Consider the following 25477-nt stretch of genomic DNA (forward strand, 5'->3'; position numbering starts at 1 on the left):
TTTGTGACCCAGGATGTGATCTCTTTTGGAGAATGTTCCATGTGCATTCGAGAAGAATGCGTATTCTGTTGCTTTGGGATGGAATGTTCTAAATATATCTGTGATATCCTTCTTTTCCAGTGTGTCATTTAAAGCCTTTATTTCCTTGTTGATCTTTTGCTTAGATGATCTGTCCATTTCAGTGAGGGTGTGTTAAAGTTCCCTACTATAATTGTATTATTGTTGATGTGTTTCTTTGATTTTGTTATTAATTGATTTATATAATTGACTGCTCCCATGCTAGGGGATAGATATTTATAATTGTTATATCTTCTTGTTGGACAGATCCTTTAAGTATGATATAGTGTCCTTCCTCATCTCTTATTATAGTCTTTAGCTTAAAATCTAATGTAACTGATATAAGCATTGCCACCCCAGCTTTCTTTTGATGTCCATTAGCGTGGTAAATTTTTTTCTACCCCCTCACTTTAAATCTGGAGATGTCCTTGGGTCTAAAATGAGTTTCTTGTAGACAGCATATTGGTGGGTCTTGTGTTTTTAATTCATTCTGATATGCTGTGTCTTTTGATTGGGGCATTTAGCCCACTTACATTCAGGGTAACTATTGAAAGGTATGAATTTAGTGCCATTGTATTGCCTATAAAGTGACTGTTACTGTATATTGTCTCTGTTCCTTTCCGATCTGTTACTTTTAGGCTTTCTCTTTGCTTAGTGGACCCCCTTTCAATATTTCCTGTAGGGATGGTTTGGTGTTTGCAAATTCTTTTAATTTTTGTTTGTTCTGGAAGCTTTTTATCTCTCCTTCCATTTTCAATGAAAGCCTAGCTGAGTGTAGTATTCTTGACTGCATATTTTTCTTGTTTAGTGCTCTGAATATATCATGCCAGTCTTTTCTGGCCTGCCAGGTCTCTGTGGATAAGTCTGCTGCCAATCTAGTATTTCTACCATTGTATGTTATAGACCTCTTGTCCCAAGCAGCTTTCAGGATTTTCTCTTTTTCCCTAAGATTGTAAGTGTTATTATTAGATGATGAAGTGTGGACCTATTTTTATTGATTTTGAGGAGGAGTTCTCTCTGCCTACTGGATTTTGATGCTTGTTCCCTTTGCCATATTAGGGAAATTCTCTATTATAATTTGCTGCAATATACCTAATGCCCTTCTCTCTTCTGACCATTTTTTAATCAAGAACTTTTTCCTTTTGCTATTGAGTTGTATGAGTTCTTTATATATTTTAGTTATTAACCCCTTATCAGATATAGATCATCTTTGCCTTATGATTGGGTTGTGTCCTGGTAAACCCACTGTAAGTTGCAAATATTATTAAGTTGAAAACAAGATTTAATACACCTAACCTACCAAACATCATAGCTTAGCCTAGCCTACTGTAAATGTGCTGAGAACACTAATTTGCTTACTGTTGGACAAAATCATCGCACACAAAGCCATTTCACCTATTTTGTAAGAAAGTGTGGAATATTTCAAGTAATTTATTGAATACTGTGCTGAAAGTGAAAAACAGAATGATTCTGTGGGTACAGAATGGTTTTATAAGTATATTAGTCATTCATCCTCATGGTTGTGTGGCTGACTGGGCACTGTGACTAGCTCTTGCTGCCTAGCATCACTAGAGAGTATAGTACCACACTTTGGTATCCTGGGGAAAAAAAAAATCAAAATTAAAACTCAAAGTATGGTTTCTGCTGATGTGTGTGTAGCTTTTGCACCATTGGAAAGCTGAAAAATTCAAAGTCAAATTATTGGATGTCAGGGACTGTCTGTATATGATTTGCAAGTTTTTCTAAAGGTTGACTTTTCATTCTGTTGATGGTTCCTTTGCTCTGCAGAATTTTTTTTCAGTTTGGTGTAGTCCCACTGTTTATTTTACTTTTGTTGCCTTTTTGTGATACCATATCCAAAAAATCATTACCAAGACCAATAACAAGGTCCATCTATTTCCTAGGAGTTTCTGGGTTCAGGACTTACATTCATATGTGTAATCCATTTTTTTTTTTTTTAAAGATTTTATTTATTTATTTGTCAGAGAGAGAGAGAGGGAGAGAGAGCAAGTACAGGCAGACAGAATGGCAGGCAGAGGCAGAGGGAGAAGCAGGCTCCCCGATGAGCAAGGAGCCCGATGTGGGACTCGATCCCAGGATGCTGGGATCTCGACCCGAGCCGAAGGCAGCTGCTTAACCAACTGAGCCACCCAGGCGTCCCTGTGTAATCCATTTTAAGTTGATTTTTGTATACGATGTAAAATATTGGTATAGTTTTATTCATTTGCATATGGCTGTTCCATTTTCCCAACACCATTTAATTGAAGAGATTGTTCTTTCCCCGTTGTATATTCTTAGCTCTTTTGTCAGGAATTGATAATATATATGTGGGTTCATTTCTGGGCTCTCTATTCTGTTCCATTGGTCTATGTGTCTGTTTTCATGTTGATACCTTACTGTTTGGATTATTATATCTTTGTAATATAATTTGAAATCAGGGAGCATGATGCGTTCTCCTTCATATTTTGCCATTGCTTTGGCTTTCAGAGTCTCGTGATGTCATATAAATCTTAGGAGTGTTCTGTTTCCTTGAGAAATGCCATTGGAATTTTAATAGAGATTATATTTAATCTTTAGATTGCTTTGGTTGGTCTGGACATTTTTACAATTTTAATCTTTCCAATCCATGAGCAAAGGAGCTCTCTCCATTTATTTGTGTCTTCTTTAGTTTCTTTCATTAATGTATTATAGTTTTCAGTGTACAATATATAGTTTTCAATGTGTAGTTTTTTCCCTTTTTGGTTAAATTCCTAAGCATTTTATTTCTTTGATGCCATTATAGATGGGATTTTCTTAATTTCTCTCTTACAACTTGTTATTAGCATATACAAATGCAGCAGATTTCTATATATTAATCTGATATCCAGCAACTTTATTGAATTCATTTATTCTAACAGGTTTTTGGAGGAGTCTTTAGGGTTTTGTATATATAATATCATGCTGTTTGCAAATAGTGACAGCTTTACTTCCCTTCTGATTTTGATGCCTTTTATTTCTTTTTCTTGCCTAATTGCTCTGGCTAGGACTTCTAATACTATATTGAATAAAAGTGGCAAGAATGGGTATTGTGTTGTTCATGATCTTAGAGGAAACACTTTGCACTTTTTACTAATGAGTATGATGTTAGCTTTTGTGTTGACATTTATGGCCTTTATTATGTTTAGTTATGTTCCTTCTATACCCAGTTTTTGAGAGCTTTTTATCATAAATGGATGTTGAATTTTGTCATATGCTTTTTCTGCATTTGTTGGAGAGATCATATGCTTTTTATCTTTCATCTGTTAATATAGTGTATCATTCTGATGGTTATTAAACTATCCTTACATCCCCAGAATAAATCCCACCTGATCATGATATATGATCCTTTTATTGTATTGTTGAATTCAGTTTGTGAAGCTGATTTATAACAACCTATTCAGTTTGTTTCAAGTTGATAGTGCAAGTTTGAACACATTCTAAAACTCTGCGTTTTTACCCTCCCCTCATGTTATTGGTGTCACGCTTTGTCTTTTAATCTCATGTGTCCGTTAATTAGTTATTGTACTGTTATTCCACCTTTGTCTTTTAACCTTCATATTAGCTTTATAAGGGATTAAGTCACTACCTTTAGTATACACTTATCTTTACTAGTGAGAGTTACACTTCCATATGTTTTCCTATTACTAAATAGCACTCTTTCTTTTTAGCATAAACAAGTCCCTTTAACATTTCTAGTATGGCCAGTTTAGAAGCCTTTGGCTTTTTGTGTGTCTGGAAAAATGTTTCTCTCTCAATTTCAAAGAACACTTTTGCCAGGTAGAATATTCTTGGTTGGAAGTTTTTTTACTTTCAGTACTTCAAATATATTGTGCCACTCTCTTATGGCCTGCCAATTTCTGCTGAAAAATCTGCTGATAGTCTAATGGGAGTTCCCTTATACTTAACAAGTTGTTTTTCTCTTGCCACTTTTAAGATTCTCTCCTTTTCTTTAATTTTTGACATTTTAATTATAATGTGTCTTGCCGTGGCTCTCTTTAGGTTCATCTTTTTTGGATCTCTGTGGGTTTCCTGTTAGGATTTACTGATTTTTTATGGCTGAATGTTTCCACAGTTCTTTATCCATTCATCTGACTGTGGACACATAGATTGTTTCTCTGTGTTGGCTGTCATAAATAAGGCTGCTGGGATCATGAGGTGCAGTTACTTCTTTAACATAGTGCTTTTTGTTTCCTTTGGTTATATTCCTAGAAGTGGAACTGCTGGATCATTTGGATTCTACTTTTTTAAATGTTTGAGGAAGCTTCATACTGTTTTTCATAGTGGTTGTACCAGTTTACAGTGTGGGCATCAGCTTTAATGGAGGAGGCCATGAGCAAATGAGCCATTGCTGAAAATCTCCAGTATTAAACAACACAGGCTAAACCTTATAGCTTGGCTTCATAGGCAGCTGCTGACTTGTACCAGGGGCACAGGGAAGCTGTCGCAGCCCCTTCCTCCCAATACAACCAGCTCCATTTGTTGAATGCTTGAAATTCTGTTAGTTAAGGCTATTCTACCTTTAAAAAAAAGTCCAAGTGTTTTGGGGCATAAGCACTAAATCCTTATCTACTTAAAAACTGCATCCCAATCCCAAGCATTTATTGAGCACCTCCTGTATGCATGGTATTCACTGGGTAGAGCAGTGATTCTCAAACTTTTTTGCTTGCCTACCTCTTATAAGAATTTTGAAAATCTTTGTATCTCATGCATTTAGAATTTGTATAAAAATTGTTTCATCACTCATTTAAATGTATCCAAAGAAATCGAAACACTGCGTTGATTTGGAATACTGTCATCATTTTTAAAAAATGTAGACAAGCTCTTTTTTAACAAGTAGAAAATTTATATCACTTTTCTCCCTGAGCCTGTATGTCCCTTTCACTTGTCCCACAAAATTTTATCCTAATGCCACACATTTAATGCTGGTGGTGATATTGTATTGATCTTCCCAACAAAAATAATGTATATAAATTTAAATATTCTTGGAAAAAATTTCTTGTGATCATAAAGGGACTAAATGTTACGGATTTTACAGGATTAGACAGTTATCACACTTATTAACATACAGTTGATCAAACCAATAAATATTTTACAAATTTAATAACTATTAAGGAGAAAATATTCTTGGAACTGTATCTATGGATACTGTGTCTTGGGAACTGTATCCCATCTGTGGGATAGATGGAGATCGAGATAGCAATTTTTTACAATTAACTCAAGTTCATAAGATAGTGACTTACTGTTAAAACGAGGCAGTGTTCAGCCTCCCATATTTGTAAATTTACACGCATAAGTACTGGGAACGTCTTGTTCACCAAAAGTAAGTGGAAACGGAAAGGATTCTGTTAAAGCAACATCACTCAGTCCTCTGAGCTCTTAAGCGCCAACAGTCACCTAGTAATCTGTCATCAATTCGTTTTAATGCATGTTTTATTTTACAGTTGTTTTAGATTGACAGAAGAGTTACAGAGACAGTACAGAGAGTTCCTCAATACCCCCACCACGTTCCCCGTCGTAACATCTTCCATCGCCCCGGTACGCTGGTCACAACTAAGAAACTGGCCATGGTCCATAACTGTGCTGTCCATCGGCCTTTTCTTTAATGGTCTCTCAGCTGTTCAGTCAGTTTGGTATTTCTCCCATTTTGGTGAAAGCACAGAATTAGAAACATCTGAGTAGTGAAAGCATTTGTCATCCAGCCTTTCCCTTTCTTGTTTCCTGGAAAGTGTATCAACAAAGGCTTACTAAGACTTATAGCGTCCCTGTAGGTTATACCTTGCACTCTTGGGTTCCCTTTCACTGGTCAGATCTGGTATGCTGAAAGAATTAGGACAACCAGAATGCTGATCATTTTAACATAGCTTTGTTAATGCCCTGTTTCTTGATAAAATGCCTTTTGTCTCAGCATTTATATCCAAACCTTGGAGCTTTAGATTTAGCTCACTGAATTCACAGAACACATTCCAGCTCGGCCGTAGACCTTAAATGTTAAAGCAGCCCTTCTTGTTAAGCAGACCATAAAACTAGACTATTTTTTCAGTGTAAGCAAAAATGTTATTATGTGAATGAATGTGAATCCCTAAACAGGCACAGACTTTGCCCTGAGTTTGCGGGTCCAGAGCCTTCCTTTAGGAAGGCTCAGGAATACCTCTCAGCCTTTGCCTTCTTGGTTTGCTTGCACAGGAGCATCCCCTCAAGAGTGATGTACTTTTTTTTTTTTTTTTTAAAGATTTTATTTATTTATTTGACAGACGGAGATCACAAGTAGGCAGAAAGGCAGGCAGAGAGAGAGGAAGGGAAGCAGGCTACCCACTGAGCAGAGAGCCCGATGTGGGGCTCGATCCCAGGACCCTGGGATCATGACCTGAGCTGAAAACAGAGGCTTTAACCCACTGAGCCACCCAGGTGCCCCGAGTGATGTACTTTTTGATAGTAACTGGGGGGTAGGGAAAAGGTAGAGTGTCTAAACACAAACTACTATGGTTCCCACCATCCTCAGTCTATGATATATCTGAAGGCGGACATCCCCCAGTGAGACAAAATACCCATTTCTAATACTCTCCTCCTACTTAACAGAAATGCATGAAAGACTCTGTAAAGCCCTGTATCCCTACTTTTGGGGGTGTGGGGTTGCCAGGCCAGTAATGGGAAGTGGGACCAGGGTGGTGGTACAAGGAGATGGGGCATGAGACTTCTATCACAAGTGCGTATCACTCAGGGCCTATGAGTTTCAGGAAAAGTCCATTAGAAAGTTGAGGGTCTTGAAATTAAACCTCTGGGGACAATGTAGCTTGCAGGGCTCTTGGGAACCCCAGGGTATACATACTTGAGTCTAGATGGGATGGGGAAGGGGCCCATGAGCGTGCTGATAGCTGTGCCCACCAGGAGGGTAGGGAGTCCCCGGGGACAGCAGGGCTCACCAACACCCACCTCAGGGATCCTTCTCCACACCTGGTTTCTCAAAGGACAGTCAGGGAGTGTCTTACCTCCTGGGCTGGGGAAGGGTAGAGAGTTATGGTCCTCGGTCTGACATTTGGCTCTTTGAGAACTCATGATCAGAAACAGTTCGCTTTCCCCCCTTAGACTTTCATAGTATGTCCATATCTAGAAAACGAAGACCCTTACATAAGAGACTTTTAATTGGTCTAAGTTAATGAAAGTAATTGTTGTAGATTATCACTCTGCAATACAGTTGTGCCTTTAAGTAGCAGTATTTTGAGATTACAAAGTGATGAAACTACTCTTGGTAGAACTCCTGGACTTCACAGAGCCTGCGGCTCCTACTTTGAGAAAGGCCAGAAACTGGTGGTGCTGTAGTTGCCTATTTTCTGCAGGATGATGGGCAGGGCCTGGGAGCCACCTCCCTGTTAGAGAAGCCAAGATTCCTTGGGTATCTGCCTGTGGGGCCTCACAGTGACTCTTGTATTTGTGCAAGAAGAAGCAGGGGGAAGTCAGCAAGGCCGCCAGCGCTGATAGCACCACCGAGGGTACGCCGGCCGACGGCTTCACGGTCCTCTCCACGAAGAGCCTCTTCCTCGGACAGAAGGTAGGCAGACGCGCGGCCTCAGTCGGCTCGTGGCCCTGGGACAGTCAGGTGGAGGCCACCTCTGCTGCAGGAAGGCCCGGGGATTCCCGAAGGCCTCTCCTGGCCTGGTGGGTGTGGGTGGAAGAGCGGGCGGCGGAGACTTGCGGGGTGGTCTCAGGGAGGGCCTCCGCAGGAGCACTGGGGGAGACTGTCTCCAGGGTGGGAAGAGGAGATAGGGCTAAAAAGAGGGAAGGCCGCTCCTGTGGTGGGAGTGGAGGTGGGCAGTGACAGCCTGGGGTTAGTCTGTGGAAGGAGCTGCTAATGTGGGATAAATGGGTCATGTAGCTCCGGCCAGAAAAACAGCCTGAAGTCAAAGCTGGGTCTTGGAAAAGGAAAGGTCTAGCAGTCAGCCCGCTGGCTCCCTCGCTCCCTGTGGAGGGCCCTGCAGGCAGAGCCTCTGATAGGGGCGGGATTGTTTCTAGACGTCCTTAGGTAACAGGACACTGAGCCACCTCTCGACTTTCCTCAAGCCAATCTTTTGTTTGTTTTAACCGTGGGCACTGTATTTTCAGCCATCCCAGTGATGCAGCTTTGCCAGGACGCCATGGTTTTGTAAAAGATGATTCACTTTTGTTGAAAATAAAAATGATGCAAAGGCTTTTAAGACCTGAGAGTAAGAGTTAATTAATATTTCTCTATTAACACCCAAAAAGGGGGGGGGCGGTGGAGAGAGAGGGGATTCCACTTCTCTTAATTTTTTTAATCCTTCATGAAAGAAAATGAAAGGCATGAATTTGACCTTCCATGTAAATTGCTTTGTGGCTAACAGTTTGGTTCTGAAGCTGCATCATTTTTACAACCTCACTGTCGATTTTCTTTCGCATCTCAAGTGACACAGCCCTCCTGCTCCTGCCTTGCAAGTGCTCCTCCTCCCCTTCCCCCTCCTTCCTGTCCTGATCGCACTCAGGCTCTCATGATGCATTTCCGGTGGTGGACCCTGTGTTCCAGCAAATAACCATCGCAGCTGACATTTTATAACCATTATCTGTATTTTGTATGCATTTTTCAAAGGGAAAAAAAAAAGCAGCGCTTATCATCTTAAGGTCTGGGGCTTTGCAAGTTTTCGTTTAAGATTATTTTTTATTTATTTTAAAAATTTCAATTCAGCAGTGAAGGCAACCACCTGGGTCTGCTTTCACGCCCTTTAATGTGTCCTTTGGGTCATATATTGGACGTTAACATGAACCGTCGTCCCATTTGCTGGGGTTTGGTGCTGCTCAGGAGGCACTCCGGTGTGCTTTAGATCCCCAGTGTAGACCGTCTGCTGGGCTGGCAAGCCTGCCATGCCGGTAGAGCCGTTCAGTCCCTCCTGCCGTCCCCACCATCCCTCACCCTTTCGTCCACCCCACCTTTGGGTGCCCCGACCCTGGCCTTTCCTCTGTGGTTCTTGCTGCCTTCTACCAACCACTCCAAAGCCAGCCTCCTCTCAGACCTCCTCACACCCCCTGACTGGATGAAGTCAGGTATTTCCAGAGTAGCCACACTCAGCCATGCCAGTTCCACGAATACTGACAGTACTCCATTCTGGAGCAGGGGACCAGACAGCTCTAGAGAAGTACTGATACTGTCTAATAACTTATGGGGATGGTGGGGGGGTCCTTTAGTGTTCTTTAAGAACAGGAAAATGGAAGAGGAGACTTGACTGAGAAGCTCATGTGCCCATTACTGATGTCCTGGCTTTGGAAGGGAGATCTGAGAGGATGGGTTGAGCTGAACCCAGGGTAGAATGGCCCGCTGTCAGAGAGGGAGGGGAGTGCAGACCTAGAAAGACCACCCACCAGCTTTCCCACGTCCCATAGTCAGAGGTCAGCAGGGAAAATGGGCACCAAGCTCCCACAAGGCTGCACTCCACGTTAGTGTGCTTCCAGATTAATGACCTGAGATCCACACATCCAGGACAGGGCACCCCCAAATCCAGGACCACACATGCCCTTCTCCCCAAATGTGGCATTGCAGAATAAGGTGGCACTTCGGGTCAGCCTGGGCCCCAGCGTCAGCAGTGTGCCGGCGGCCCTTCCTGGAACCCTGGGCCCCTGAGGGGTGACATGCAGCTAGTGTTGGTTGTTGGGAGTGCTTTTTGCAAGCGGTACTTTCTGGCCCTTGATTGGCTGTTACCATGGGGTGAAAGTCATGGCATATAATACAAAAGGGGCAAGAGCCCTAAAACTGATGTGACTTTTCCCACAAAGCACATTTTAAAATGTCATTCTTATAGACGACAGTTTTGACTTAGACTTTTGGAAATGTCCTAAGAAGGGTACCCCAGAATGAAGACCATACAGTGCCCGGTATTCTTTGAATCTTGTTTTCCCATCTGTGACAGTGAAACTGAGGCTTGACTCTTGCAAGCAAGTGACAGTAGAGAAAGGTGATAGGGTGCCCTGCATGGCCCTGCCAGGCCCGGTTGCTAAGCTACTCTCAGGAGAAGCCAGCCCCGGGTTGAGGAGGCTGGGATCTTGTTATTGTTGATGATCAAGTCTCAGGAGTAATCGTCCTCGTGACTCTGCTTTTACCCAATGTTCACACACATTGTTGCTGAGTTGTTTTAAAAAAGGAGATGGTTCTGTGAATCTGAATCCACCAAATGTTTTTGCTTTGTGGTTCAACAGAGATTCACAGCTTCCTTTCAGAGATTTAAAAACCTGACGGTTTTCTTGCCAAAAAAAATTCTTCCAGGGTGTACTTCTAGAAATCTGGGTCAGTGGCAGTAAATGATGTAAGGCTTTCTTGGAAGGGTCATTATTATTTGAAGGAGTAGGGAAGGCAGCATGAGGAGGCTACGAGTGAGTCTCCAGGCCCCCCAGACTGTTAGGATCGGAGCCACAGCCCCTTAGGCCACTGAAGGCGGGGGGCAGGGTACCATGGGTGTTCTCCCTCCCAGGCACATACACCTGACTCGCAGGGGCTGGCGTAGTGTCAGGAGAGAGGGAGTGAAGAAAGCAGCAGTGAGGAGGGAGGGGTCGACGCTCTCTTTCTACCCTGTGGCTGAACAGTGCTGGCTCAGCTCCTGGGCCTCCAGCAGGGCCTCTCTGTGTCCTTGTCTTTGTGTGACAGGTTCTAGCCAGAGACGCACCAGATGCCACCTCCAGACCTGAGGCCTTTGGGAGACCTCAAGCTCGGGATGTGTGCAGGGTAGGCAGCAGAGCACGGATAAAAAAGCCCCTTCATCCCAGAGGCAGGGCAGGCGTGGGCCATGGAGAAAATGTGGTTCTCCATCAGGGGCTACAAACAGTTTTGTGGAACACCTCACCCTTTCCATCTACCTTGGTTGAAATGGACTTTGGGGACAGGACGAGAGTGACATTTTGTAGGCTAGCACAAGGAAATACAGCTGGTCATTCTTCTCCCTTTCTTGCCCATCATGAGGCCACGAGAGACACCAGAATTGAAAATTATAGGCTAGATCCGACGTGTCACTCAGATACTGTTTATCAAATACCTTCATTTCCTAAAATTGAGTTTTTAACCATATATATATATATAAATAGGGTTCCTGTAGCCAAGTAGGTCATGTCAAGGCATAGCTCACATGTCTGTCTAGTAGTTCCAAGCCATGGCTCCTTCCCTATCACTGGCAGGTCACCTCCTGACCTGCCATAAGTGGTGGGGGCCAGCCTTCCCTTCCAGAAGGCCAGGTTGGCCCTGAGCCACCTCAGGTCCAAGCCAGGCCAAGGGCCCAGGTCCTGAGCTCTGGCATTTCTGTTAGCCCTACTTTAAGAGAAGGGACATGGCCATTTCACCTCAGAGTTGTTGGGAGGCTTGACATTCAAGTCCAATTCTGTTTGTGTCCCTGTAGCAACCTGAGCACCATCTCAGGCATTGTGTGGCACTTGGGGCTAAGAGTCAGCCACACTCTGCCTTCTAGGAGCTTCTAGTAATGAGTTCAGTCATGAGTAGAGAACAAAGACTGACATGGACATAAGCAGTAGAGGGAAGATGTGGGCATAATAGAGGGGGACACTGGCTGTAGTAGAGCCAGTGGAGAGTAATCAGGGCCCAGAAGTGGAAGGGTCTTGTAGGACACGGGCTAAGTCCCCTTCTTCCAGTCCCACAGTCATGTAGGACCCTCTCCTGCTCTGTAACTGGAAGTCCCCCTTGGTCACTCTCAACAGTGGCCAATAATCTTCGGATATTTTAAATTCCCCATACTGTGGATTAAAACTTATTTTTCCATAATTTCCAGTGATGAGACAGAGCAGTAGTGATCTTATTCAAATTCTGAAATCATCAGTGACACTCCTCCCCACGCCCCACCTCTCAGAGAATCAGACTTAATATGAGAATATGCACAGTTGTGCAGAGATCTTGTCTCTAGGGGAGGAGGGGATGGGACTTCCTAGGACAGGCCATCTTTCCTGGTCCTACTGGCCGATTTGTGCATAGCCACCGGACCACAGGATCCTTGTCAGACCGCTGCACGCATGGCCTATTTGTATGTCATGCTCACGGGGTTTCTTCTCCTGTCCATGGGAGCTGTGGCCTTTGTTCTTGACCATTTCACTGTTGGCTTCTGTCCATGGGCCTGCCTGCCCAAGCCAAGCTGGTTACCCATTTGTCTTTCCGGAGTGCCTGCCCCGGCTTTTCCTTTCCCCTCCCTACCCCTTCCTCTCACAGATATACACACAGAGTAATCCCCCCCACCCGAAACACATGCTTTATAGTCCAGAGGTGGTTTTTAACAAATACTTAAATATATTTAACCGCAACAAAACTGTTCTGCGGCTCAGACCCTCAGCCTGGACTAGTGCTGAGCCTGGTGCCCAGCATAGGTGGAAAAGCAAGAGTCAGGCGTAGGGGAGAGTGAGACAGTACTCTGTTAGCTGCGAGTTCTCCTGGCTGGTGGTAGTGGCTCCCTGCGGTGCAGTGGTCTGGACTTCCAAGAGTGGGGCCCCTCTTGTCAGGAAGGTGAGGAGTCCAGAGGGAACTGGGAATTCTCCAAGGAATTTGTTTGGAAGCTCCCTGCCACCCCCCTCCCCCCACCCCCCAAGTTTCTCCAGAGATCCCATTCCCCAGGCAGAGTCAGAGATAGTCTTCTGGGGTATTCTCTGCTAGCTGAATCAGAGCCCATGGAAATAGCTGGTTTTCCAATGAGGTGCTTACAAATTAAGTTCAGAAGCATCTATACTGTTGGGAAAAAAATAGTGTGAATTTTAAGGATTTGAACATACATATTTTTAAACAAACAGGAAAGCAAACTCATAGATCCTTTTCAAGTATACTCCTCCATACCACACCAAGTCAAGTGTTGCTTTCCCTTTTTTTTCCTTTCCCTTCATCCTCAACAACCTCCTGCTACTTCATAGTGTAGGATTTGGGGGTGGGTTTTTTTGGGTGGGAGTCAGGGAATATTAGCTTGAGTTTTTGTAAACAGCATTTGCTTAAAGTTAGATACAAAAATGCAGTATTTACTTGATATCATGATCAAACCCTCTATCTTATCCTGAATCCTGACCCATTCACTTGCCTTCCTGGAGCGCCCCCTCCCCCTTCTGTCTGTGCCCACCCACACCCCTTCTCCCTGAACGCAGCACTTAGCCCCCTCACCCTGATGCTGGTCTCTTCCCTGCCACTGTCCCAGCCCCAGAGCCTGTAGTGCAGACAGCTGTGCTCTGTGAGACCCGCCCCCCCTACCAGTGGGCTTCCTCCAGCTTTGGGGATGTTGGCAGTCCCCTAAACCCCCCAGACCCCAGGAAGTCCCTGAGGAGAAAACCTGTTCCTCTTCCACCTTCCAGGCCTAACTAGAAAGGGAGCCGACTGCCCTGTGGCAGGACCTGGCTGAGTCTTTCCCCAGCCTAGCGTAGGAACAGATTTATTTCCCCAAGTGCTTTCTCACAGAGGATGAGTTTTGGCTTAAGTGGGTCCATTTTTTTTTTTTTTTTTTTTTTTTTAAATAATCTACTGAGTGCTTCTGGGAATGAGAAATATGGGTTTATATTTCTGGTGCTTAGAGAGTGTCAGGTTTTCTGTTTGGTTTTGTTTTCAACAAAACATTTGGCCCCAGCAATTCAGTGCCTTGAAGCCAAGTTGCCAGGAGCCTCCCTGCCAAGCGTCTGCATATGGCCCTCTCCTCCAAGTATGCGCCTCAGCTCCTGCCCTGCTGGGCCCTGCGGCTGCGGGCTGCTCGTCCAGCCCCGGGCACAGTTGATCCCAGGCGCCGGCTCCTCTGGGGACTGCTTAGGCATCCCTCTTTGCTGCAGCTGAGGGGAATTCATGTCACTGAAAGATAAGCATCGTTACAGAGAGAGAGAGAGAGAGAGCAAGTGAGCGAGCGCACTTTGCTTCATGCACTGGTATGTAAGAACAGGAAGGGAGAGAGTAGGACCCTGGACAGTAGTCCTGGGCCAGCTAAGTCCTCTTCCCCTTCTGACAACTGAATCTAGAATTCAGGGCTTCTCTCAGCCAGAGGGTTCCTATAGCAGTGGGGTAACTGTGAGGAGGGAACCCATTAAGTTGCTTTTCAAAAAAAAGCCAGTTGGTTTTGTGCTTATGAAACTAGAGGAAATCCTTGACCCAGAGGGGCTCAGCAAAGTGCAACTCTTGAAGGGCGACCGTCTCTTTCTCGTCCTGTCCTTTACTAGAACTTCAGTATTACGTGACTAATAGGCACGTAAAATTAGATGTTACTAAGCCATAGACCATCTTGCTCTTGGCCACCTCTGAGCAGGGCAGGGGAGCCGGCCGGCCAGGAGGCAGGGTGAGGGGGACACCCTGAAAGACCCGTGACCACTTGGAGGAGAATGGCAGAGCTCCTAAGGCTTTCCCAGACCAGCTAGGACTTGTGTACCATCCCTGGGCTCAAAGAGGAGGTCACATATACTGCCCTCCCACGCCCGGCAGTGAACACTCTGATTCTGGGTCCTGATAGCTGCTGTTACTTTGTTTCTTCAAAGGGAAGTGGATCTACCAGTCCACATGGCTTATGCCTCCCTTTTGCTCCAAGCCTCTCCCAGGAGATCCTGGCCCCTCAGCCTAGCCTGCTTCCTTCCAGCATCCTGAGCAGCACTCGAGTCTTGTCTGAAACGGATTCGTTTTAGCCAGCGACACCCCATTCCCCTCTGCACCCAAGGCAGCTGGAGTGTCCCCTGCCCTCCATCTGTATCCCAAGGCTCACTTCTCTGTGACTTCCCGGCTGTCCTGTTATTTCCCACCTCATGCTTTTCTTTTCAGCTGAACCTTATTCACAGTGAAATCAGTAATTTAGCCGGCTTTGAGGTGGAGGCCATAATCAATCCTACCAATGCTGACATTGACCTTAAAGATGACCTAGGTAATTGGGGATGGGGTTTGGCACCGCCAGCTGTCAGATGAAAAGTTATGGAGCCCAGAATTTAGGCTCTCCATCTTCTCAAACTTCAGGGGGGCAAGCCAAATTCCCAAATCCAAGATGGACATTTGACGGTAGACCCCGAATGTTTACTCACGCCAAGCCATTTCAAATGGAAATGATCTGATGATGTTTCATGAAGTGCAATTGGCTACTTTCCCCTGGTTGGTCAATATACTGCTATCTAAATTCTCTTCCATAATGATCATACTGACTGCTGGTTACCTGGGAGGGATTTTTTAAAAATGTGTTTGTTTTTTTTTTTAGAACTGAAAAATCTCAGGTTGCTACAAAATGATAGTTTCTCCATTTAAGCCTTAATTAGAAATGACAAAACGTAGACGCACTTGAAGAGCCAATTAAACTGCATCGGTTCATCATTGGCTTTAATCCACCAGCAAATTGGTTTCCACCAAATTTACCACCTACTCAGCGTTTTCTATGACCGAAAACAGTATATGACTGCATGCCAACTTCGTGAATAATTATTTGATTGGAGGATAATATTGAACATCTCTGAGGGAGTTCCTACAGAGGAAAGCTCTGCCCCAGACCCATGGTGTCTGCCCAGCTCAGGGCAAGGGAAGAGGTACCGCTCAGGTGTCCCAGTCTGTGGCTTGATGTTTGCACAGAGGAACTGTCCACTCAGGGGCTCAGTGAAGGCTCCTGTCCTCCTAGCTGTGAGCCTTGCCAGGCCGCAGCAGATGAGCTAATGCCCACTGAGGCAGCCTCTTGCCTAATGCTGACCCAGTTATGTTTTCAAAGCCTTTTGTTCCCACCTTTGGCCACCTGTGTCAGGTAGAAGCATCTCTTACCAGCAGAGATGCTCATTCTAGAGCCTGGGTCCAGTCCTCACCAGATATAATTGTAGGCTGGAAACATGGGAACCGGGACTCAAGAATGCCCTGCCCAAACTTATTTTCCACCCATATACTTTCTTCATGCAGATATTTTCTTTAAAAAAAAAAAAAAAAAGGCCATAAACTAGAAAAGGCAAGGATCATACCTAAAGTATGTTTTTATATGTAAAATACATGAAAATAAGATTGGCTAGAATAAACGGCAGACCTGAAAAAATATTTTTACCCATTGAGGGAGAAGATAAAGGCAATTTTCTATGCACACATACTGTTTTCTTGGTTTTCAAGAGATGGCCCTCAAAGGCAGACAAAACGATGCGTACCCCAAGACTAAAACCCCCACTCTGAATGTTGCTGCTGACAAAATGGAGAAACTTGTCATTGTGGTTGGCCTGATAGTCCACATTTTTTTTAAAACAGATGCCATGTTTTTAGTAGTCTTCTCAATGGGGTGCCAGTTTTAGAGGCTTTTGCGAAGTGAAATGGGGCATTCGTTGTTTTGTTCTTTCTTTTAATCTTTGGAAATGATCTCATGTGTGTGTTTCTCTTTTTTTGGACATGTCATTCAAATGTTTAATTTAAACATGTCACATTTGATATTCCTCCTCCTCCTCCTCCTCCTCCTCCTCACCCCCATCCACATGTGCGCACACTTCGTGGACTGATTGCCCCTTGGGCTCATATGTTGGAATCGACCAGGTAGGCCAGCCCTGCCATTGGGCCTTAGTAAATGTGCCTGTGCGTGGGTCTCGGTCCAACACAGTTGATATACATTTGTTTACCTGTTATAGTTGCAAGTTGTACAGGCTGACATTGCCTCGATCGACAGTGATGCTGTCGTTCACCCGACAAACACTGACTTCTACACCGGTGGTGAAGTAGGTAATGCCTAGCCGGGTGCTGCCCAGTGTGTGTGTGCATGGTCAGTCGGCCGCCGCAGACAGCTTGATCCTTTGACAGCTATGCAGGGCTGCATTCATTTCACACTTCCAGCCGTCCTGACCTTCCCGAGGTCCCCCGTCCCTGGGCTGTGACCACCAGAAATCAACAGCTCGCTCTCTGCCAGGGTGCCTCCCGCAGCTCCCAGACAGATGGGCACACTTCTGGTTTGGAAACTGGTTCAGCAGCGTCCTTCCTGCATTTGCTTCACGAGGCGCAGCTTTGTTGGAGACTGGGTTCACCCTGGATTTCAGGCCAGGGGGGTGGGCCGAGCGGCTGCCAAGCCTACTTCGGTGAGGTCCGGGCATCTGGATGTTTTGGCAGGAAGGCACAGGGTTAGAGCTAGGTGGAAGGGGCTTGAATCCCAGCCTTGCTGTTTCGTGGTTAGGAGGGCTAGGCAAGGAACTTAAGTCCTCAGTGCCTCAGTTTCCCTATTGATGAAAGAGTGATCACAATGAGAGGCACCTGGGTCTGTGCCTGCCCTATGATGGGTGCTTCCTGTCTGGTCTCACCCTCACCTAGGATTTGGTCAGTAGCTAGCTGTGCCTGTCCCGAGCAGAGCACAGCATGCTGGTGGTAGATTTGAACACCACTTCCTAAAGCAGTGCCCTTTCTGATACAGGGCAAAAGTGCAGTCAGCCTGCAGGCCGAGGCTCCCGGGATTTTCCCGAGTGTCCCAGATACTGAAGTGCAAAGTGTTAGCAGTCTGAGGCTGTCCAGCTCTGTTTAGCGTCACGAGCAAAGCCTGCCGTTCCCGGTCTGCCCTAGCCTCTGTGATTTGGGCTGCTTACTCTCCTGGGCATTTTGGATCTGGGACATGGATGGAGAAGACACACTGGCCGGGAAGTCGGGATTCGCCAAGGCCTCCAGGCCAAAATGAAATCAGGCTGCAGGCAATTAAAATAAACCCCACTTTCACAAGATGTTGGAGGAGTTTAAGAGCTCCTAAGTCAGGCAGCTTAAGAGAAATATACTCCTTTTCTTAACCAAATGAAAACTTGATGGGAGGGAAATACTTATTTGGAGGAAAATAAACAGTAAAGAGAAGAGCTTATCTTTCTGCCAGGAGTGACTAAGACCTGGGTTCACCCTGCCGTCCAGGACTTGGGGCGAGATGGAAATAAGCTTCCAGTGCAAAAGTATCTCCCCCAGTCCTAAGGAGAAGGGAAAGGGACTTTCTTTGCTGTGGAAGGTGTGTGGTCAGCAGGATTCATGATGCCCAGAGGTACAGCTGGAGGCTTTGAGATGGGGGCAGGAACCAGTTCTGGGGTAACATGCAAGGAACCTAGTCCTTCCAGAACCGTGATCACAACTGTGTCCTTGGAATCGTGACCGTGCTAATACTTTGCCCTGTGAGGTGCTTGCCCCCAGCCCACTGAGACAGGCAGGGGAGGCACTATTAGCCTCGGTGACCTGTCCGTCACCTGGCCCCCAGAGCTTAGCCAAGGTCATGTGGCACATCGCTCATGAACACCGTCACAGCTGGCAGGCACCTCACCAGGTCCAGACAGCTTTACTGGCTGAGGAGGACCCCAAGTGACTGTGCCAGAACCCAGGTCTTCCAAAGCCCACCTCAGTGCTGTTTCTACTGAACCAGTCCAGACTAGTACTGAACCCATCTACCTTTGACATTTCCAAAAATAATGACAAACCAGATTCGTCCATGGCCTCAATTCGTGCCAGCTCCCACTTTGATGTGTGAGGGGGAAGCAGAAGCTAGGACACGGCCGCTCCGTTTCTTCCCCGGGTGTGAATTCCTGAGACCGAGACTGCTGGAAGAAGGAATGCCAGTGCAGGAATGCTTAGCCCCGTGATTAACTCTTACCCATCACAGTTCTTTCTAACAGTGAAATAGACCACAGGCTTAGCCTGACATTTGTCCAAGCCTAAATTTTCGCTGAGGCTGTTTTGAACACTGATACTTATGCCTGCTTTCTGAGCATGAAATAATGTTCTTGTTCTCATGGGAGTAACACATGTTTATGCTTGGGGGCAAAGAAGCCAATTGCTTTACTATGATTAACCCTGAAGTGGAGCCTAAAAAGCAAGAGTCTTCCATGATGAGTGTTGACAATACACTTGAAATGGGCCTGTTTCTTGTTACAAAGTACACGTGTGTCTACATGAACATGTGCATACATATGTGTGTGTAGGGGTCCGGTCCTGACCGCGGTGAATGCCTGCAACCTAGGGTTTTCAATCTTTAAGTTTGGGAATTGCATTGAGTGTATTTTTAACTTGCAAGTTTCACTTCTAATTAAAGCCAGATTTAATTACAAGTAAAAATTTTAAAGTAAACGCTCTTCCTAAGATAAAGCACCTTTAATAATACATCAGCCCATTTTCTTAATACCATATGCTTTAGAAAGGAGTTGTTAGTTTGAATATAGTACGGATTTTATTTTACCTTCCAAATTTCTCAGTTTTCCCCCAAAGAGTATGTCTGATAGAGAATGCAGACCTAACATAGCTCCGCTTGGAGCAGCTTTGTTTTCCCCCCCTGGAGCCGGAGAGCAGGTCAGCAGGGAAGGCCAGACCGGGTGCGGTGGGCAGCAGTGTTTGGGACCCAGCAGATTCAGACTTAAAGATTCCTTTTTCTCGTTGCATGATCTTCTGAGTGATCCCCTAATTGGGCCTCACTCCCCCGGGGGTATCCTCAGAGCCTGCACTTCCTGTAGGGTGGAAGGGACTGTGAGGCCCGACCCTGCTCCCTCATGCCTCTTCCTCCACCTTCTGTGATGCTGGTCTTGGCTAGAAATGCTCAGCAGCTGCGGCAGCCAGCGGATGGAAGTCTTTGGAGTGGATGTATTTTCCTTCCTGATTCCTCTGCCATTTAAAGCGTCCGTCCGTGACTGCTTTCCAAGACCAGCGCAGGCGTGAGGGTATCATCTTAGCTAATGTGGGATGCTGGCTCCCTCCCCAGCATCCCACATGCTAATCTCTCCCTTCTCCTGGACATCAGAGAGTGCCCTGGGGGGATGGGGGGGATGACGGCCTGCTGGTCATATGCATTCACACCGCCCAGACCTGCTGGCGGCCGTCAGTGCCTGCCATTGGCCCCCGTGCTGATGGGGGATGGTGCCCGGGCTGTGTGCTCTCCCTTCCCAATACTTCCCGGGATTAGTTCGCTCCTCCACGGCCAGTCTGCCTGGGAGGCAGGTTCGTCTCAGATAAACAGACCTAGTCAAGAGAGGGTGAAGAATCCAAAGAGAATTTGGGCTGGTGCGCTCTGGTGTGCCGAGTGACACGTATCACAGCGTGCCAAGTGCAACTGAGAATTTTCCAAGATAAACGGTGAATCTTAAGGGGAGTATTTCATCCTCTTGTGAGGAAAAGTACTTTAAAATGTACAAAACTGACGAATCAGAGCTTAAGGAAGACTGAGACCCCATTCTGGCCAAACCTGAGAGGAGGATGTGGTCATTCGTTCAGAACGCTGTGGGCCTGTAAGCTGCAGGCCACGTAGACGCTGGCCATCTCGTGTGGGCACCCGCCTTCACAGCCCGAACTGAACGCTCAGCAGTACCCCCAGCTCAAGCAAAGGGGCTGCCTACCTCCACTGGATTTAATCCTGGCGATCTGGCCCCGAACAGGCAGTCACCTTCCATGGGGTACAAGCTCGCCTTTAAGCTCTGCTTCTGATGTTGCCTTCCTTTACCTAAAGTGATTCTGAGTCATGAGTGTGATGAAGGAAATACTGTCTGAGGCCTTTTTTTTTTTTTTTTTGTATTCACATATGAAGCCAAAGCTGCAAAATAGGAACGGAGCATGGTAATAATGCCGGTCCAGAGGTGACCAAGTCTGAATGCTTCTGGGCCTGCTGCCAAGGGCAGACCTGGCTCCCTCACAGGAGCATGGTATGCTTTCCCTACAGCCTCCTATTTGGGGGGTTCTCCTCAGGGACAGGAAAATCTAGTGGAGGCCTGAGCCTCCACACCCAGCACCATCTGGTTTCTCGCAGCAAGGAAAAGCATGCAGGACAGGCACGCTTGCAAGCAGCAGGCTTGTCCCATGTCCCTCCCATCTCCAGCCCATCTCCGATGACTCCAAGTCAAAATGTGGACAGCAATGACCACTCGGGCAATTGGCCAGTGGTGGATCCTTTCCAAGTGTCACTTTGATAACCTCACCAAGGCTTAGTTCGTGTTTTGCAGCCATATGGAAATTTAGCTGGTCAGATCATTTGAAGTCTGTAATCACCTGACATGCTGAGTGTCTGTCTGTGCCCCGAGATGCAAGGATGATTGTCTGACCTCGCCCTGTCCTTGTCTAGGAAACACGCTGGAGAAGAAAGGTGGCAAGGAGTTTGTGGAAGCGGTTCTGGAGCTCCGAAAAAAGAACGGGCCTTTGGAAGTTGCTGGAGGTGAGCTGGGGAAGCGCCCTACTTATCCGGGTGTGGTTCATGCCACATCAGGAGAACAGGGCTGTGAGGCGTCTTGGAATTGAGATGTGTATGACCACAGGCACCTGTCTCCGAGCCGGAGCCACAGGGACACCTGTCAGCTTTACGACGTGAGCTTAGCACATGCAAACTGTCAAGGGGAGCTTAGGGGTTGTACAATGTGCCCTTCCACTTTTTTCCTTATTGCTCAAAATAGCTTTTGAATGTTTGATGCCTAGACCTCACATTTTAAGGAATTGGAGCAGCTGAGTTTGGCAAAGCTAAGAGTTGAGACTTGTCGACAGTGATACTGAGCCATCTGCAGAAGTGCTAGGGAGACATGCAGATGAGTCCTTTCCATTCAGCCATCTGTGCTTCTGATGGGAAAGATAAGAGACATTCTCCATTTGCCAGTCCCACCTCTCCTGATTCCAGGGGGGTAAGAAAATGACTTGGAATCTTGTGTAGGGAGAAGGATTGCTAAGAGCTAGAACCAGGTCCTTCTTCCTGCTGCTGGTCTGGATTCTGGCGCATGAGGTGGTCAAAGGGGGATGGCATCAGGGTACAGGGCATTTCCAAGCCCTTCTAGGTATTGCCACCAAAATGCCATATGGGACAAGGGAGGAGCTTGCATTATTAACTACCCAGCCAGGGGCTCCTGGCCTCTCCTCAGTCCCTTCCTGGCCCTTCTCTGCACCAGCCTGGAGGTCCTTCCCTTGGGTGATCCTTGGGTGGAGCTGTGACAAGGTGCAGTCCTGGTGCTACCACTCACCCAGGTCAGCTGGTGACACCTGACACACAGCGGAGGCAACCCCGTTACATTTAGCCAGGCTAACGACATGTCTGTTTTAAATAACTCCTTTTGTTCTTGGTATTAGCATCTATTTTACAAGATGTTTTAAGGCACTTTGAAACATAGAAAGGTAGTATAAAACACAGCCCTTCCCCACTGTCCAAAGGTGATCCCTGTCAGGATGTTTTCTTCAGTCTTTTCCCGTACATCATGTGGCTGTGACTTCTCCCAGGGACAGACCCCAGTCTCTCATTGCCAGAGATCAGCACTTCCTCCCAGAGTTCTCCAGCCAGTCAGGGAGCAGAGCCAAGACTCAGATGCAGACCTGTGACTTGGCTGGGCTGTTGCTACTGCCCCATGAGATGCCACCCACAGATCATGCTCTCCTGGTCTCTAGTAGTGTCACAACCTACCGTGACAGGTTGTGTCAGCCATGAGGACGGTCGTCCCTCGGCGTGTGGAGGCCTCCCTTTGCTCCCGTGCGGAAACCGAGCAGGCAGTACTCACTGCACCCGTGGACGCAGAACCACCGGCTCTGCGGTGTGTCTTGGGGGACGGGAGTTGCGGAACCTGCTCTGGGAGACCCTGCGCTGACATGCCACCCTGGCTGGGGGTGGGGAACACACTGGAGGCCAGGCTCTCTGGATCTGACAAGGGGGAGAGCCTGAGGGCAAGAGCTGGCTGTGGCGTGGACATGGAGAGGTAGACAAAGTGGCTCTTGCAGGACTGGAAAATAGCATCGTGGAAGAAGAGCTGAGTTCTGTCCACACTGAGGGGGTCGGTGAGGGAAAAGAGGCAGCTCTGGAGCTGTCCGTCATGGTGCTTAGTGGTTCATGGACCGGAGCTGCTTTCCTGTTGCTTTTTTCCTAAACTGTGCCAGGGCAATCTAGCTACTTTGTCATTATCTGTACATGAGTCCACTGCAGGAATGGGGCTTGGAGACCCCAAAAGGCACATTTGAGGCTGCTGACATACTCGGTCAAGTGAGATGCTCCAGGCTCTGCCTCTGGGAGGGTAGAGAGAGAGCTCGCTGTCATCTTGGCTAAAATTCATGGTGGTGATGGATCCTGACGCCAACTTTCCAAGGGTGGGCCATGGCCCAGTGTCTCCCTTAAAACGACTAGTTGGGGAGCAGCCTCCAGAGGGCTCTGGGTTAGGCATCAGGTGCCGTGAGCCTTGCAGAAGGATGGAGCTCACTGTTTCTGTCTCGTTCTCTCCAGCTGCTGTCAGCGCGGGCCATGGCCTGCCGGCCAAGTTTGTGATCCACTGTAACAGTCCAGTCTGGGGTGCAGACAAGTGTGAGGAACTTCTGGAAAAGACAGTGAAGAACTGCTTGGCCCTGGCCGACGATAAGAAGCTCAAGTCCATCGCGTTCCCATCTATTGGCAGTGGCAGGTAAGGACACTTGGCTTGTGATGCCGTTAGTGGATGTGCTGATTTGCACATGTGGCCCATCCTCCTGGAGCTGTGGCTTGTGCAAGGTCTGCTGAGGCCGTCCTCAGGCCACCTGATGTGTCGAGTAGATCTGAAGGGAATAACACGAACATGAAGCAATGATGAACAGCAATTGAAGAGACGCAGTGAGACAGAAAGCCTGAGGCCAAGAGAAAATTTTCAGTATCATAGTAGACGCATGGGAAGCGAGCTCAGGGTGTGCTGAGACAGTGAACCGTGCAGGACAGAGGCCCAGGTGTGGAGTGAGTGGGGAGGACAGGGCAGGTATGAATGCTGGGATGCTTGTGTGGAGGGCGCCCTCCCACCACTGCACCATTCTCGGCCTCTCACCTTTTTTCCCAAGTGTCCTTCCCCTCCCCCAGACCTGCGCACTCTGCCTCCCTGTCCTGCTGTCGAGCTCAGGAGGGGTGCGCTTGAGTGGGCACTTAAGTAACCGTGAAACAGGGCTGGGCCCAGCCGACCTCCCAGCCCTGAGCAAGCCCCGACAGATGCTGTGTGCACTAGTAGCATCAGAGGCACTCTGAGAAGGGAGAGGGCTTTGGGAATGTAACAGCAGGCTGCAGAGGTCGTGCCCTGCTGCCCATCCTGTCACAGGGTCGTCCTGGAAGGCTCACAGTCTGGATTGGGCACTGAGGCCAAGGGAAACGGGCCTGCAGAGGCTGAAGGGTGGACATCTTGGGCCCAACAGAGGCCCCAACCCCGGGCTCTGTCTTGGCCATGGCTGCACCTAGGGCATCCCATCCAGACTGTGCAGCTCCCTGGGTGTCTGCCATCAGCTCCTCCCAGTGCCCCAGGAAGGCAGGACTGTGTGACGACACCACGCTGACTTCCCTGGGCCCCACAGGCGGCGCCGGGAGAGCCCAAGTATTGCTCCTCAGACTCCTTCCTCGCTTTTCTAGAAAGCTCCTCTTTTCAGAGCACTCCTCTTCCCAACCCACAAGGAGGACAGAGAGAGCAGTTTGCTATTTCTGCCTTTGGCAGGCTTTGTAATGGCACTCTCCTCACCGGGGTCCCACACCTCCAGTGACAGAGCTTGCTAGCCCAGGGCAGGCTTCCTGTGTCCTCAGACTGGGACCCCCCTGTGTCTCCCTCCGACAAATGGTCTGTTCTTGGGCACTGCGCCGCTTTGCTGAATGAGTTAGCCTCTCTGGTCTTATCAGGGAAGGGGCTCTGGGGACGGCCTTTCCTCACAGACGGCTCCGAGGCTCAATTAGTGCTTCAGACGCACTTGGATCTCCACTGATGAAAGGTGCTTCCAAAGAAAGCAGCAATAGGAGCCTTTATTGGAGGCAGTGATTGCATGTTCTTTCATGTGGGTATTGGGAACTTTTAATTGAAGCCTAAAATAATTCTCTACAACTTTCACAGAGCAAAAAGTTTTTAAAAACAATCAATTGAAAGCTTTCAAGAGGGCAGAATGCCCAAGGCGAGCACGTGTGCGCAGCCCCTGGCCGCATGGAGCCGCGTAGACGGCTGCCCTGTCTTTCCTGAGCAGAGACTGGAATTATACCAGAGCTGGCCAGTAAATCACAGTGGGTTTCAGGAGGGGAAATAAAACAGTTTGTGGCATCCACGGTCTCTGGCAGAAAAGTCACGGTGGAATTAAGACAGTATAGAAATGAAAATACGTTGGTAAAGAGCAGCAGGAACCCTTGCTCTCAGCCACGGCCCAGCCCGGGCAGGATGACTGAAGCGGTGCATGCCCACCCTCAGCCCACTGGCCCCACTGCCAAGCACTTGAGTCCACTGGAGGCCATGGCTGGCCTCAGGGTCACCACCTCTGGCCTTTGGACATCCTGTCTGTGGGCACTGCGGTCACAGTATTTACGGATACCCCCACTCTTGGATATTTGAGGGTGAGCCATCTCTGGGGGGCGTAGTATAAAGAGAAGAGGTGCTCTGGGGCCTTGATTAAACTCTGCTTAGGTTTATGAGCTTAAAAGAACCGCCAGTTTGTTTTTCTCAAGCTCCCACTTATGGGCATTGCTTGAGTCCCAGGCACTGTGCAAAACTCCTGATCTACATTATCTCCCCACAACCCGACCAGGTGAGCACTGGCATTTAA

The 25477-nt window shown here is 47.3% G+C and overlaps 1 protein-coding gene across 4 annotated transcripts in view; it reads left to right on the plus strand.

Moving 5' to 3' along the window:
• The window catches only part of LOC111141291 (core histone macro-H2A.1), a 73190-nt gene that overhangs the window by 41680 nt on the left and 6033 nt on the right, over positions 1-25477 (plus strand). Inside the window, exons 5-8 of one of the 4 annotated variants that reach the window (XM_022493745.1) lie at positions 7514-7621; positions 16636-16726; positions 21057-21146; positions 23178-23352. In XM_022493745.1, the coding sequence (XP_022349453.1) occupies positions 7514-7621; positions 16636-16726; positions 21057-21146; positions 23178-23352 (464 nt within the window). Of the gene's footprint in view, positions 1-7510; positions 7622-14827; positions 14928-16635; positions 16727-21056; positions 21147-23177; positions 23353-25477 lie in introns of all 4 variants that reach the window. The other 3 variants (XM_022493742.1, XM_022493744.1, XM_022493743.1) reach the window with 3 other exon arrangements.

Source organism: Enhydra lutris, unplaced genomic scaffold, assembly GCF_002288905.1.
Source record: "Enhydra lutris kenyoni isolate GAN:26980312 unplaced genomic scaffold, ASM228890v2 scaffoldscaffold5, whole genome shotgun sequence".
NCBI lineage: Eukaryota > Metazoa > Chordata > Mammalia > Carnivora > Mustelidae > Enhydra > Enhydra lutris.